Source organism: Mus caroli, chromosome 11 (genome assembly GCF_900094665.2).
Source record: "Mus caroli chromosome 11, CAROLI_EIJ_v1.1, whole genome shotgun sequence".
In the NCBI taxonomy this organism is placed as follows: domain Eukaryota; kingdom Metazoa; phylum Chordata; class Mammalia; order Rodentia; family Muridae; genus Mus; species Mus caroli.
In genome coordinates, this window is record NC_034580.1 from 79,288,178 (window position 1) to 79,303,900 (window position 15,723).

Genomic DNA, 15,723 nt, shown 5'->3' on the forward strand with positions numbered 1-15,723 from the left:
TCTGGATCCACGCCTTTTTCTCATTAGAAAACAAACAGGCTTCTAAGGGATAATAAAATATAAAATTCAACAAAAATTAACACATTAGAGTTGGACAAGACAGAAGGGAGACTAAGAGAAGGCATAAGAATCAGAGAGCCACTCATTTACACACCCAGGAATCCCATTAAACTAAACTAGAAGCCGTAATCTATAGAGAGGACCAGGTGCAGGCCTGTTTAGGCCCTGTGCATGCTGCCTCAGTCTCTGGTCATGTTTATTTAGAGGGCCTTGTCTTCTTAGTGTCCTCCAGTCCCCTGGCTCTTACACTCTGCCTCCTCTTCCATGGGGTTCCCAGAGTCCTCGGTAGGGCTCTGGACTGGTTTCTGGTTCTTATTCACTCAAGCAGTGTTGGGTATGGGTTCTGTCTTACGGAGTGGGCCTTAAATCAGATATCGGTTACTCCCACAAGTTCTGTGCCACCCTAGCATATTTTGCACCCAGAGCATCATTTTAGTAGATCAAAGCTTTTGTGTCTGGCTTGGCGTTTCTCTTTGTAACTTACTAAGTACCTTCCCATACCAAAGATACTAACTAGATTCCCTGAGAATGGGGACAGAGTGAGGAGAGGCCACAGCAGGTCTACAGAGCTGAGGGTGAGACTTGGGGGTTGAACTTGCAGGAATGGAGGTAAAGGTGAAGGTCTGCCCTGAGCCTACTTGCTTCCCCTCTCAGTGTAGCCTGAAGGTTCCCAGGGGGTGCCAGATGGGGGGTGGGAGGAGCTGGGATAAAGCAATGAATTGGGAGGAGGGAGGTCAGAAGGGGAAGATCTGTGGGACCCACTGGAGATGGAGCCCCGAGGAAAGGAGCCTGCAGCCAGTGCTCTGCTATAGAGCTGGTGCTGAGACTGGGGATTGGGTTTGGAGGAGCAGAGTTGGCCTACCTGCGACCCTGGCTGGAGTGCACACCTAGCATTTTTTTTTTTTAATGTGGAATAAAACTCAGGTCCTTGTGTTTGCACAGTAAGCACCTTACTGACCTCTCTGCAGCCCTAGATTTTCACAGCAAGATTTGTCTTAATCACAAGGAATGGCAGCAGTATCTTCTTCCTGCAGTACAATGATTACTAAGGGCCTCCCTAGTCAGAAATTGACTTAAAATAGCCTGCTTCATGCTAAAAGAGCCAGACTCCATGGATCGTTCTTGGTCATGTGATAACGTTGCATGCATGCTCCTCTGACTTCCCAGAGACACTTTCAAATTTTCCTGTTTAGATAAAGATGGGTGCATGTAAGGGTGGATACAGTATAACAAAAAAGGTAACTTTGATGGAATCCCAGTGGAAAACCAGATAAAATCAAGATTGAGTTCAATTACGTATGTCGAGGGCGTGTCTCCTTAAAACAGATCAAAAAGCCAGAAAACCGTTCTGTGAACACATGGCCTGGCTGATAAAAGGGAAAAGTGCTCCCTCCCCTCCCCAGGGGTTGCCTGGCCTCCCAGTACTCACCCAGGGAGCAAACAGAGAGGAGCTTGTTAAAACCTGTGCTGCTTCCCCAACGACAAGTTGACAAGTCGCTACTGGAAGTCGCTTTACTGGAAGCCGTGTTGTCGCTCTTTGCTTAGGCTGAGGTTTGCGGTAGACAAGAGGCTTTTTGTGTTACTAGGTGAGCAGAGGCAGGTCTTCCATTTCTTGGAGGTGTACCTGACACTTTAACCAAGACAAAACTGGAACTCAGCACCTTTAATCAGTGTGTGTGCCACCAGGGGTGCCCAACCTTTTGACCTTGTGACGTGACTTTTGTCTGCTTCTCTGTGGGGCCACACGCACAGCTCTCCTGGGATCTTACTGCTCAGGAGCTGCAGGTTGGATAATCTACTCCACACTTCCCATTTAGGGGATACCAATTTCTGCTCATCTGCAAGGACGGGCAATGTTGCTGATCTGATTCCGGTGGGGTTTTTACTTTAAGATGTGACCATGATGATCCGAAGAACCACAGTTGAACAGTGACTGGAGAACATCCTCCTTCCACTGACACACACGAGCATGCGCACACTCACACACCCAAAATGATTAATAAAGGGCTTGTGTTAAGCAAGTTTATTAAAAATAACGCTAATGTGATCCCGGGGCACACTAATTTCAAGAAGGTCTTTGCAACAGATTTTTATCATAATCACTTATCAACTAAACAACAATGAACTTAACTTATAGAATCAAATAACAGAGGAAAAGGACCAGGCTAATCCTGCAGGGACTGAGCTGCCCTTGATCTTCCCTAAACCGACCAGCCTGCAGCCCTCGGCAAAGCTGGTCTCTAGAGGGTTAATCAGGACCAGAACTGAGCAATGAGCTCCTCCTGCACCTGCTAAGGCTCTTAAAAGGCAGGAGCCAGAAAGAAAGCAGGAAAGGTGTCCTACAGTGGTCCAGTTGTTACAAATGATTAAAGGCCAGTTAAAGATTTCCATGTTCACTATTTCAAAATGCTAGTTTTAAAAAAACGTCACTAGCAACGCGTGTATTTCCCCTCCCCATCTCTTAAACCCGAACACCCAGCGTAGAAACCCTCTCGGGAGAACCAGAGAGAGAGGAAGAGGGGAACAGATGGTGTGTGGCAGATGCTGGTACTGCTGAGGGACTGTGGATGCCAGCTGTGGCAACACTAAATCCCCCAATAAGGCATCAAGTGTCGGGACTCCTTCTCATAAACGTCTGGAATGATGCCATAGGGTGTCTGTACCATCTTAACCGAAGACTTCCCAAAGAGCTGGCTCTCGTAGTCTATCAGCTGCCTCCAGAAGCCCAGGTTGGGCCTGATGACAGGCCTCCGGGCTTTCACCCAGTTGTATGCCTCCAACAGGCACAGATTGTGGAATTTCATCAGGTACGCAATACAGAGGGTGGCCGAGCGGCTCACGCCTGCCGCACAGTGCACCAAGGTAGCCCCGTGCTTCTTGCTCACACTGTGGATCTTGTCAGCCACAGTGTCAAAGTACAGTCTAATGGGGGCATGAGGAATGTCAGCCAGAGGCACTTTAACGTATTCAAACTGGGGCCAGTTGAAGTTGGGGATCTCGATGGTGGCATTGATGACACAGGTGATGCCGCGGGCCTGGAGGAGGTGCCGGTTGGAGGCCACGCTGGCTCTGCCCAAGAAGAGAGAGGAGGTGATCTGAGCAATGCCTCCTATGTCTCCCTCGGAAATCATCCGAGGGGCCATGAGAGTCCGTGGGAGCGTGCTGTGACCTCTGGAGCTCATGAAGATGCCAGTGGTCACACTATCATCATCAGGGGGCGAGACCAGAGAGCAGTGGAGTCCGTCCTCCACCAGGGAATCCAAGACTTCAGCCTCCTTCCTGCAAAATACAGGTAACTGTCAGAACTTTACACGTTACTCAGCCACCGCAGCCACCACCTCCAGCGCTTTGGGGAAAGGGAAGGGAAAGAATTAGGAAGTAAGACAGAGTGCATGCTTTGCAGGAAGTATATAAGTCATTTTCTATTGACCATTAGGAGATGTAGCCTGCAATGCCAAAATGTAAAAATCGATATGAAACTACCCTTTTTTTTTAATCCCTTCACTGAAAATAGTCACCCTATTTTTAGAAAAAGTTAAAAGACAGAAAACATGCCTGACTGGTTCCTGAAGAGCCACCTGGCAGAGTCCTCCTGAAGGGAGGGGCATTCCTCAATTTTTCAGGGTTGGGATCAAACCCAGACTCACACTGGCTACAGGAGTCTACTGGCACTAAGTTACAGCCCCTGCCCAGAAATCCAAAGTGTTGTACTCCACAGAGCCGTGCTACTGCATGCTTCTCACTCCTGCGTTTCCCTAAACCTGATTCTAGGCCTGATTGAGACCATGTATGGAGTGATTATCACATCAGGCAAGGTAGTTAGTAAACTGCCTTTTTCTTGACAAAACTGAACACCAGCAAAAGGAAGCCACATTGTGTGTGCTCCTTGCTGTTTGAAAGTACATCTTTATACCTATTTATTGTGTGGTGTATGTATGCGAGGGCATGGGGGTTGGGGGTCGGTGAGAGGACATGTCATGGAGTTCTCTCCTTCCATCATATGGGCTTCAGGGACTGAACTCAGGTCATCGGGCTTGGCAAGCACCGCTATCTGCTAAGCCATCTGACCAGCCCCAAGACACTAACTTCTTTTAATTTTCATGATGTGTGAATTTTTTTAAAAATTTGAGTAAAGCCGGGCGTGGTGGCACACGCCTTTAATCCCAGCACTCGGGAGGCAGAGGCAGGTGGATTTCTGAGTTCGAGGCCAGCCTGGTCTACAAAGTGAGTTCCAGGACAGCCAGGGCTATACAGAGAAACCCTGTCTCGAAAAACCAAAAAAAAAAATTTGAGTAAAGTACTGTGGCCTTTCAATGTAAATAATCCTAGGCAATTTGGAGGCAGAGTGTGTGTGTGTGTGTGTGTGTGTGTGTGTGTGTGTGTGTGTGTAGGAGGTAGGGGAAGGGGAGGTTACAGTGCTAGAGTGAACCAGGGCCTGCCTTAGCATGCTAGTTAGTACCACAGGAGTTAAATCCTCAACTCTGAAGGTCACGCATGGCCTTCAAATTAGCTACCTAGGAATTTATCTGAGCTGACCCTAAGTGATAACCTTACCCTCCTCTGCCAATTCTAAGCTCTCAAGTGAATTCTGCTGGGTTCAGGGATGTGCTGGAATTAACATTAATTTAGTTTAGTACCTGAAATCTATGTTATTATCAAAGTGTTTACTATAAAATATTGGTGTATGTTTGTAACCACAGAAGAGGAAATCATTGAGCCGGGCATGGTAGCAAGTCACAGGCAGAGGACTTGCGTCCCGGGCCAGCCTGGTCTACTGGGTGAGACCATGTCCCAGGAAGGAAAAGGTAATTATTCTAATTACTGGTTTCCTGAGATTTCAGACATACCAATCTCTTACTGCCAAACCAACTTGTATGTACATCTTGACACTTAAGTAACACCTGTCTGACGTCACAGGAATCCAGTAGTGCTCATCCCAGCCTGCATAGCGGCAATGCAATGGCGGCTACTCACGTGCTAAGGATTTCCTGGGAGTTGGAGCCCTGGGTCTTGGGAGTGGTGCTTGTTACAGTGAGAACAAATCAGACCTGTGGGAAGACAAAGAGGCAAGGATGTAGCCAGGCAGGAAGCCCATGCCATTCCTCCTGGATTCTTGCTGCTAAGTCAAATTTGGGATGGATTTTGGGAGCGGGGTCTGCTGAACATTTTGGGTGTGACTTAAAGACTATGCCAGTAGAAAACAACAACTGGGTCTCAGAGACATAAGCCCACAGTCTGCAAGCTCTAGGTACAGCTTTGGCAATGACGAAAACAAAGGTAATTCAAGGACCACACTACATGATACCATTGGAGGAATGTAGAGGCCTGAAAGATGTAAGGCTGAGCCACCACCTCTTCTTGCTTGATACCTGCTGTCACCCCCCAGGAGCACAAGGAACTGGGCCTGAAGTCACCACAGGAAGAACAGAAAAGCAAGAAGGCATGATAAGCTGTGACCTGGGGGTAGGAGTTCAAGGTGACATGGTGTGGGGTTAGGAGCATTGTTTTCAGACATGGAACCAGGACAGCTCCACAGATGGCAGGGCCACTGCGTAGGGCCACCAAGTGACCCTACTGTTCAGGAGAGCAAGCCCAAAAGTTCCTTCTCTTCCCTGTTCTAGCCTTTGTCCCATTATGTGGCCTGACAGGTGCCATGACCATCTCCTTAAAGGGGTTCCCTTCCACAAAGATCCTCCCCCGACACCTCACCCAGATAAGCACCACATGAACATACATACATGTTTGCTTACAGCTTGGCTTGCATGTAAATGATTTGTAAACTGACATAACCACCCAGTGTGACAGTTTTGACACAAACACTGCAGACACGGGACTTCAAAATAAGACAGCCAGGTCTCCCACGCCGCACCTTCACGGTCTTTTACAGCACATTCCTCTTTGCCCCCTACCCTCATTTTACAATTTTTGAAGTTTGTCTTTGAGACAGAATCTTACTATGTAGCCTTGGCTAACTACTAGCTAGCCTTGAATCACCTATATAGCCTAGACCAGCCTCAAACTCTTAATCCTCCTGTCTCAGGCTCCTGAGTGCTGGATTTACATGCATGTATTCCCACACTTAGCTTCTTTGATCATAAGCACAAGATTAATGGTGCCAGGCATAACTCCCTTTTTATTGCTGAATAGTGCTCCACAGTGCAAATACAACATGCGATTTATTTGCTCGCCAACTGAATTGTTTCTAGCTTCAGGCTCTTGTGAGTAAAGCCATTACAGGTGTCAGGAGCAGACCTTTGTGTGAACCAACAAAAGCCCTCCCTTGGTTAAATACCTAGGAGTAAAGACATGACATGTAGGTTTAAAACTTTCAGACAGTTTAGAAAGTTGGGCATGGTAAGGCAAACCCATACAGACACTGGGAGGGAGGCTAGGGCAGAAAGGAGGATCATAAATTCAATGACAGCCTGAGCTACACCAGTGAGTCCCTGTCCCCACAGCAAACCAAAGAGAATAAAGCAGTTTAAAAGATAGGTTAGGGCAAGAGTTTACTTCTATGCTGAAGAAGTTTGCCTGGTATGTGACTTCCCTGCTCCACCCCAGCAAAAGGAAAAACACAGTCCTGGGGCTGGCAAGATGGCTTAGCAGGCCAAGGTGCTTTCCACACTGAGCCCAAGGACGTGGGCTCCACCCCCAGAGCCGACACCTCCCAGCTGTCCTGACCTCTGACACCGAGGTGTGCGCCACCCAACAAATAAATGTAAAACACCAGAAACTGGACAGACAGTTCAACAGCTAAGAACTCGCAGGGGGTTGGGTTGGGTGCAGTCCCAGCACCCGTAAGACAGTTCCAAACCACTGTAACTCCAGTTCTAGAGGGATACGATGCTGGGCCACTGTGGGCAGTCATGCACATAGTGCATGCATGCGTGCATGTGCATTCCTTCAGCCAGGCAGGCAAGCAGTTATACACATAAGTGACCCATGCCTGTGATCCCAGCACTTGGGAGGCGGAGGTTCAAGCCCCTCCTCAGCTATGTAGAAAGTCTGGGGCCAGCCTAGGGTACATGAGGCCTTATACTCTACCAAACCAAATCCAGGTTTAGTTCTGTCACAGTAAATGCAGTGACGAATCTTCTGGGAGATATATGTTCGGTATGTTGGGGATTCTCAAACCACTGGGCCTCACTTTCTGTGGTTCTGGAGCAGGATTGGAGAACTTGGATTTTATAGGTTCTGCTGATGTTGGTCAGAAACAGACAGAACCGCTGAAGCAGTTGATGCTGTTTGGTACCACCTAGGAACACCCCCAGCCACACACACACACACACACACACACACACTGTACCCTGAAGTGCTCAGAGTACTGCCCCGCCCCGCCCCGCCCCTCCCCTCCCAACTGGAGAGCCGGCCCATGATGGGTCCACAGAGTACTACACGTGCAAGCAGTCAGAAGACAGGTGAAGATGTAAGGTGTGTGTGTGTGTGTTTGTGTGTGTGTTGGACATAAAAGGTGAGCTGGTTTGAATTAAAACACATTTACTCCAAAAAAAAAAAAAAAAAAAAAAAAAGGTGAGCTGGCCAGCAGCGTGTGGTCTTCCCCTGGCAGAATTCTCTTAATTTTAAAGAACAAAATCACAAAAGTAATAAGCCCAAAACTGAAAGAGCTGAGGACTCGCTATTCAAATTCCCATGTGGCTGTCTCGTTGCCTAGTCAGGAGGGACTCAGCCTGTGCTCTCCCCCCCCCCCAAAAAAAACCCAAAAAGATGCAGCATGGTCTCCCAGGGACCCAGGCTGTGCAAAGGCAGACTGGAGGCCCAGCTTTGCCCGTTACTGCTCATGCGCTCAGTGTGGACAGAGAGGACAGATTGTGCGTCCTCCAGGCAGAATCCAAGAGAGACAGACACGATGCTCTGTTCCTGCTGCCACCGCTTGGTCCTGTGCCAGCAAACCTGCTCCAAATGCCAAAGCTGGCTACAAGGTTTAGAGAAATGCCTTCTGCCAGCGCGTCCTGGGACGGCAGGTACTTCACAAGCTCCTCTTCCCCCTTACAGACTGGAAAACACAAGTTTGGGCAGGGTGAGGTGATTGCAACATGAAGAGAACTAAAGCCAGGAAAAGTCAACTCTGCCCCATGCACTGTGGGACTGTGTAGGGAGCTGTGTCCTCATTGCCTTTGTCATGGTGTCCTGCCAGCAGCAACCAAGGCGGACCCCTTTAAACAGTGACAGACAAGCCTGAGCCCAGATGGACTCCTGCCTGTCACCTAGTGAGAACAGAGGGCTGCCACAGCCGGCATACCCTCCAGGGCACAAAACCATCCTCACCACATAGGGACACCATCAAGGAGTTGTCCCTGGGTTGAACATAAGCAGCCTACTTTGACCCGGTTCTAACGGCAGGTCCCGACTATAAAGAATATAAAAGCCCACAGGTATTACATTATAAGTACATAAAGTCAAGTTAGCAGATGTGTGCTGGGAGACAAGATGTCTAAGAGTCTGGCCTGTGTGTGAGTCTGGCCTGTGTGTATGCATGTGGACCAGAGATTGCCCCAGGGGTGTGCGAGCAGGCCCTCCACTGCTGCACACTGGCCTATGGAAGCATCCACCACATGCCATCCTGTCCACATCAGCCGTCCCAAGCTGCTGTGCAGCTGCCTTTTCTTCTTGGAGGGAAACATGGTTCCTAACCAAAGGAAATAACAAGAGACAAAGGCACAAAGACAGACCAGACACAGAAGATTGGGGGGAGGGGAGTGCTCTGGGGGGGGCTTTCTAAAACCAGGCATGTTGGCTTATACCTTAAATTCCAGCACTTGGAGGCAGAGGCAGATAAATGTCTGTTAAGTTCAAGGCCAGCCTGGTCTACATAAGACACTGTCTCAAAGCAAAAACTCGGATATTGGTGTAAGATGTCAGATGCCAGGCACAGTGCACACCTCTAATGCAACACTCAGAGGCAGCCATGGAAGGATGGCACAGCAAACTCAGGAACAGGGTAACTTACTGAGGCACTGGCCTCTGAATGATAAGTGTCAAGCACTAGCAACAAGGTTTAGCATCAGAGTCTCATGGGCCTTAATCTTAGCCTTGCACCAACTAGTAACAGTTGCCCCTGCAGAACTCTGGGCATGTAGGATCTGTCCTGTGGTTACACACTGGTAATCCACACCCGGATCAATGCCATTGTGGCTGAGAATGTCTGGAAATCCTGGCCTTTTCGGAGCACTCACCCGAGTGTCACCAAAGCTGCTTCTCCTCTGGAACACTGGCAGCCACTAGACTTAGCAGTTAAAGGTGTCAAGTCCTATCTGTGTTTGTCTTTTCTCATGTTGAAAATGCAGAAAGTGGCCAAGTGGCCACAGAGGTGCAGGAGGGCTAGAGAGAACTGCAAAGTGGTTGAAAACATTCCTAGCTCAGACCATGCGGATGGGTATGGGACAATGAAAGGGAATTGTGGGATATGGGTGCTCATGAAGAGGGGAATGGAAAGACGTTGAGGGGGCTCTACTTGGGAAGTGGGGGACAGGAATACTTGATAAACAATGCACACACACATTTATACACACACACACACACTATAGTGATGAAGCTATGTCTCTCTTGAGCTGATAATGTTCCCCATAAGAACCATAGACTAAAAAACTAGCACCAATCACAAATCTGTTGGTCAGTGTCCAAATGACTCAAAATACATAGACTCTTGATGCTGCCTTTGATGCCTCTCAGAGGTTGAAGTTAAGCCCCTGTTGCTAAATGTGTTGTACATTTAGAACACAGGATTCAGATATTGAGCTGGATCAAACCTAGAAGCCTCCTTCCTCCAGCCTAGCTCCCATAGTGCTGCTGCTCAGCTATAAACCACAGCAATGACTAGCACCGTAAGACAAAGGTCTAGTAGTGGTGCTCACATGTTGGTAGAAACCAACAGCTGTCTGATTGGACTTAAAGCTCACTCAACAAGAGGGACTGGAATCTTAGCCAACTTCTCGGGGCTAGCGAGGTCATGGGCCTTAGAGAAGAATCTACTACTGCCATTCTGCTAGACTGGCATCATTACATTCTAAATCTACCCTTGTACCCATAGATAAGTGTGGCTACCTCCCCCCATCGACAGCAAATGGAGACCAACACAGACAACCACAATGGGGGGCACAATGCAGAGGTCAATGGGTTGTGGGGAACCCAGCCCCAGTGGATACATCTACATCACAGCTCCTGCATCTATGACACAGAGAATGTCACAGAAGACTGGGCAGAAAAATTCTATGAGCCAGAGGACCAGGAAGTCTGCTGTGTCACCGCCTCTCTTAGAAATGGCCACATAAACACAACGTGAACAATGATTGTATCATTAGGCATGCTAAGGAGGAAGGGGGAGTTTTTCTTAGGGCCCCACCCCTAGACAAAAGCCTTCAGGAAGGAATTAATCTCTTCCAGGGCGATTGGTAGTCCAGTACGAAGTAATCAGCCCTGAAGCCATAAGCACCAAACAAAAATGGACTCAGCAGTCAGATGTATATCAGTCCATATGTATAACAATAATAAAAGAGGCTATCAATTTGAGAGTTGGAATGGAACATAGGGGCTGGAGGAGAGGGAAAGGTGAAATGTAATTAATTAAAATGTAATTAATTAAAATGTAAATAAAAAAATAATGAAGTATTCCAGACTTTAGGGTCAAAGAACATACCAGAGCAAGGATATATATATATATATAAAATATGAGATTTGTCTGTGTGGTTGTATGCAAATGGGAACTGCAGGTATGACCTCTGCAAAAGCAAAAAGGCACTTAACCCTGAGCCAACTCTCCAGCCCCTAAACTTTTTTTTGTTTTGTTTTGTTTTTCGAGACAGGGTCTCTCAGTGTAGACCTGGCTGTCCTGGAACTCACTTTGTAGACCAGACTGGTCTCGAACTCAGAAAACCGCCTGGCTCTGCCTCTCAAGTGCTGGGATCAAAGGCGCGTGCTACCCACCACTGCCCGGCTAAACTTACCTTTTTCATACTCAAAAGGCTATGTGGTCACATTTCGTCCATCTCTTTGCTAAGCATCTATCTAGTTCTTTAAGAAACAATGAGACCCGCCAGGTGCGCACCTTTAATCCCAGCACTTGGGAGGCAGAGGCAGGTGGATTTCTGTAAGTTCGAGGCCAAGCTGGTCTACAAAGTAAGTCCAGGATAGCCAGGCCCTGTTACACAGAGAAACCCTATCTCAAAAAACAAAAACAAAAAACAAAACAAGAAAGAAAGAAAGAAAGAAAGAAAGAAAGAAAGAAAGAAAGAAACAATGAGACCCAATCATTTTAGCCTACACAGTGATAAATATTACTCTTCTCATTTATTTTCACTATTAAATCACAAATGTGCACCACTGAAAAGTTGATGGCCACTCTGTTTTTGAAACAAGTTCAAGTAGCCCAGGTTAGCCCTTAACTCACTTTGTAGCTGAGGTTGACCTGGAACTCCTGATCATCTTATGTCCACCTCCCAAGTGCTTAAATTACAAGTGTAGGCCACCACCCTCAGCATAAACCATTCACTCAAACTAAAAACTGTAACACTTTTTAATAGTCTTTCATTATGGAACCACTTGACAGAACATTAAGAATAAAATTCTAACATATAGTATGATATTCATATTGAAGTAAAATGTTGCTTAACTGTAAAAAGTGATCGGACTGAGTGTGAGTGCCATCAGGTGAACAAAATGATACAAAAGTGGTTTTGGATGAGAACAAATGCACACAGTACACATGAAACTAAAGATACCTGTAATCCCAGAAGGTGGGAGCTGAGGCAGGAAGATTGCAGTGGATTTGAGACCAGCCTAGGCTAGTGAGCACTGAGGGACTGGACTACATAGTGAGATATCATCTCAGAAAACCAAACCCTGAACAAGTGGAACACCTTACACTGCTCCACCTGGCTCAGCCGCACAATCCCTGAGCAGGGTGCAGGTGCAGCTGCCACACAACTGCCCCCAGTGTGACCAACTTAACAGTTGACCACCCCCCTTGACCTCCTATGGACACATCTGCTAAGCCCAGTGAATGATACCAGCTAAATGCAGCTGGAGAACACTTCTCTTTACAGGAAGAGATGGCCACTCCATTTGATGGGCTCGGGGAGCTAGAAAACCAAAATAGGGGCTGGAGAGATGGCTCAGAGGCTAAGAAAGAGCACTGGCTGCTTTTCCAGAGGACCCAGGTTCAATTCCTAGCACCCACATGGCAGATCACAACTGTCTGTAACTCCAGTTCCAAGGGATTCAACATCCTTACACAGACATATGCAGGCAAATAAAAATAAAACAATAAAAACTTAAAAAGTCAATAGTGATACACAAATCTGATGATGTTTGGCTCTAGGCCAGGCATAGTATCTCATCCCTGTAATCCCAGGACTCAGGAGACTGCCAGGAAGACTACTGTGAGTTCCAGGCCAGCATGGGCTAAAGAGTGAGGCCCTGGTTCTCTGTGATCTATCCATTGAACTTCCTCACTAGGATACAATAAGCAAGGGGAAAAGACTGCAAGGAGCTATGTAAAATGAATGGTGCATTCATTCAGGTGCCATGGGGTGACCTGGGTGTCTTCGTCAGGGTTCTCTAGAATGACAGAACTTATGGAATGTGTATATTAAGGGGATCTATTGTAATGACTTACAGGCTGCAGTCCAACTAACCCAACAATGGGCAGCTGTGGATGGGAAGGCTAAGAATCTAGTAGTCACTCAGTCCCACCAGGCTAGTGTTCTGTAGAAGTAGGTTCCAACAGATAGATATGCTGGCAAGCAAGTGCAAGGAGTTGAAGTCATCTTCCTTCTTCCAATGTCCCTGTGTAGGCCCCCAGCAGAAGGCGTGATACCACCTCAGATTAAAGGTATGTGCCACCACACCTGGATCTTAAAACTTACTTTGTCCAAGGCTGACCTTGAACTCAGGGACCTGCTTGCCTCAATCTCCTGGAATTAAAGGCATGTATTACCTTGCCTGGGGCCTAAGTTTATGACCACCATGTCTCAAGATCTCCATGCCAAGATCCAGGTCAAAAACCTGAATCTTCCAGCCTTAAGATCTGGATCACAGGTGTGCCTTCCATTTCTGGGTTGTAGTTCATTCCAGATGTAATCAAGTTGACAACCGGGAATAGCCATCACACTAAGTAATTACGGGGTAACCTGGAATTCTTTTCTCTCTTCGGAGTTCTGGGAATTGAACAGCACACACACACACACACACACACACACACACACACTCTCTACCACTGAGCTAATTTCTCAGCCCCTTGTTTATCTGAGATGTGGTCTAAGTTGTTCAGGATGTCCTTGAGCTCATTTTACAGTCAAGACAATCCTTGAAATTGCAATTCTGTCTCAGTTTCCCAAAATGCCAGGATTACAGACCTAAACCACTACACCCAGCTAGAATCCTTATCTTTTTTACTTTGAAACAAGATCTATTGTAGCCTATCATGGCTTTGAATCCCAGATCTTGCCTCCCCCCCCCACACACACACACCGCCTCCAAGTACTGGAATTAGATATGCACCACTGTGCCTGATTTAGAACTTGAAAGTTTTAAGTGTGACTCTCACCTAGCTGTGTTTACTGAACCATTTAATATACGATGTGATATTGGCACATTTTCCAGGGTGGGGCTGATATCCCTGGAAACCCAGGTTTTGTGAAGGCCTCAACCAAAAAAAACAAAAGAACAAAATAAACAGCAAAAAGAATTTAACAGGGCTGTAGAGATGGCTCAGCAATTAAGAGCAGTGACTGCTCTTCCAGAGGTCCCGAGTTCAAATCCCAGCAACCACGTGGTGGTTCACAACCATCTGTAATGAGATCTGACTCCCTCTTCTGGTGTGTCTTAAGACAGCTACAGTGTACTTATATATAATAAATAAATAAATAAATAAATCTTTTTTAAAAAAAAAGATGTCATTGTCACAAAGGATATAAAAGGGGATAGACTATGAGTCCATTAAAGAAAAAGAAAGAATTTAACAGAAATGAGGCTTCCAAGGTGAGGGTCTCACCAGCTCTTCTGGGATTGGCCTCAGTTGGGTGCTATGCCTAAACTAGTCCTACAGCCATATCAGGCTATATGTGCACAGTCCTACCAACAGTCAAAGGGAAATCCAAACTGATCAAAGACTACATATATAAGACACATAAGCATGAGCCTAGCCCCAGGCCCCATGTCACCTGACTTTTATTGCCCACTGAGGACCTAGCCATTATCAAGCAAACACAAGTTATATCCCCATTACACCAGGTCTGCTTGGGTTCTCAGACTACAGGAATGTTTGAGTGATCCCTAAAGGTACACGCTTTCTCTAGAGTAGTGGCCATCTATATAATCATAGCATTTGGGAGGTGAGGCAGGAGCAGGTGAAAACCTGAACTACACAGTGAGTTTGAGGACAGCCTGTACTATATTAGACCTTGTTCTGAAATTTTAAAAAAAGGACTGTCAGAATTTGATCATCATGAAGAAATGATGCATGACACACATCTCAGAACAACCTAATGGAAAGAGACAAGCACTAAGAGACTCAAATGTGGAAGGCAAACAACAGAGACTATAGCTGTGCAAAGAGGGCGCACAGGGTTAAAGCACAAAAGGTCCAGTGAGAAAGCTCATAAGGCTGGAAAGCTGAGGTGTTTTGAAGAGACTGACCACTAAGAAGCAGGACCAGGAAAACGAAGGTACGGTCCCAAGAGCTCAGTCCTCAAAAGGCCTCACACAGTATTACTTTAAGGAAGACAAAGGGGTTTGTAAATCAGAATTAAGTACACAGGAAGGCCCTCCAAAATTGGCAATCGCTCCTTGGTCAGCTTACCCTTTGATGTGCAATTGGGCCAGATCAGAATCCTAAGAACTCCAGCAGCAAGCTTGACTCTCCCCCAAAGGGATTTATCGCATACCTGAAGAGTGTGCACATACGTGTGGAATTTATACCAATTTAGGAGTGCTGACAAGGGCTGGAGAGATGGCTCAGCAGTTAAGAGCACTGACTGCTCTTCCAGAGGTCCTGAGTTCAATTCCCAGCAACCACATGGTGACCCACAACCATCTGTAATAAGGTCTGATGCCCTCTTCTGGTGTGTCTGAAGACAGCTACAGTGTACTCATGTATATAAAATAAATAAATCTTAAAAAAAAAAGAGTGCTGACAAAATAATTTCCATTTTTCTGTCTTAATTTTTAGAAATTGTTTTATGTTGGGGGGTTGCCTACACCTTTGTGCATGTGTCTGGTATGTGTATACCTGGTATGTGAGGAGGCCAGAAGAGGGCATATTACCTGGAACTTGGGTTACAGACTGCTGTGAGAACACGAACACACACACACACACACACACACACACACACAGTATCGCAAACAGTAATAAAATAAATAGGTTGGAAAAATAAAATAAATAAGTAAATAAATAGGTTGGCAGAAACAATGGAATACATAGCAGACACTTATTTCAGTAAAGGATGAATACTTTATGGAGCTTTTTGTTTTCTGGAACAGGGTCTCCTGATCCCTGGCTGGCCTTACATTTGCTGTTTATCAGAGGAACTTTTAATCCTCCAGCCTCCGCCATCCAAGTGCCAGAAATACAGGAGTGAGCCTCCACAGCTGACAGACTGAATTCTTCATGAAAAAAAAAAAAAAAAAAAAAAAGCTTCAATAAAAAAA

The 15,723-nt window shown here is 46.5% G+C and overlaps 1 protein-coding gene across 5 annotated transcripts in view; it reads right to left on the minus strand.

Moving 5' to 3' along the window:
* Nucleotides 1-2,053: 2,053 nt before the first annotated feature.
* Dusp14 (dual specificity phosphatase 14) overlaps nt 2,054-15,723 on the minus strand; it is a 19,724-nt gene continuing 6,054 nt past the window's right edge. For 3 of the 5 annotated variants that reach the window (XM_021177393.2, XM_029483062.1, XM_029483061.1), the window contains exons 2-3: nt 5,035-5,108; nt 2,054-3,339 (exon numbers count right to left, since the gene is read on the minus strand). In XM_021177393.2, coding sequence (XP_021033052.1) covers nt 2,646-3,242 — 597 coding nt within the window. In that variant the 5' untranslated portion in view covers nt 3,243-3,339; nt 5,035-5,108 and the 3' untranslated portion in view covers nt 2,054-2,645. The remainder of the gene's footprint in view (nt 3,340-5,034; nt 5,109-15,723) is intronic. The other 2 variants (XM_021177392.2, XM_029483060.1) reach the window with 1 other exon arrangement.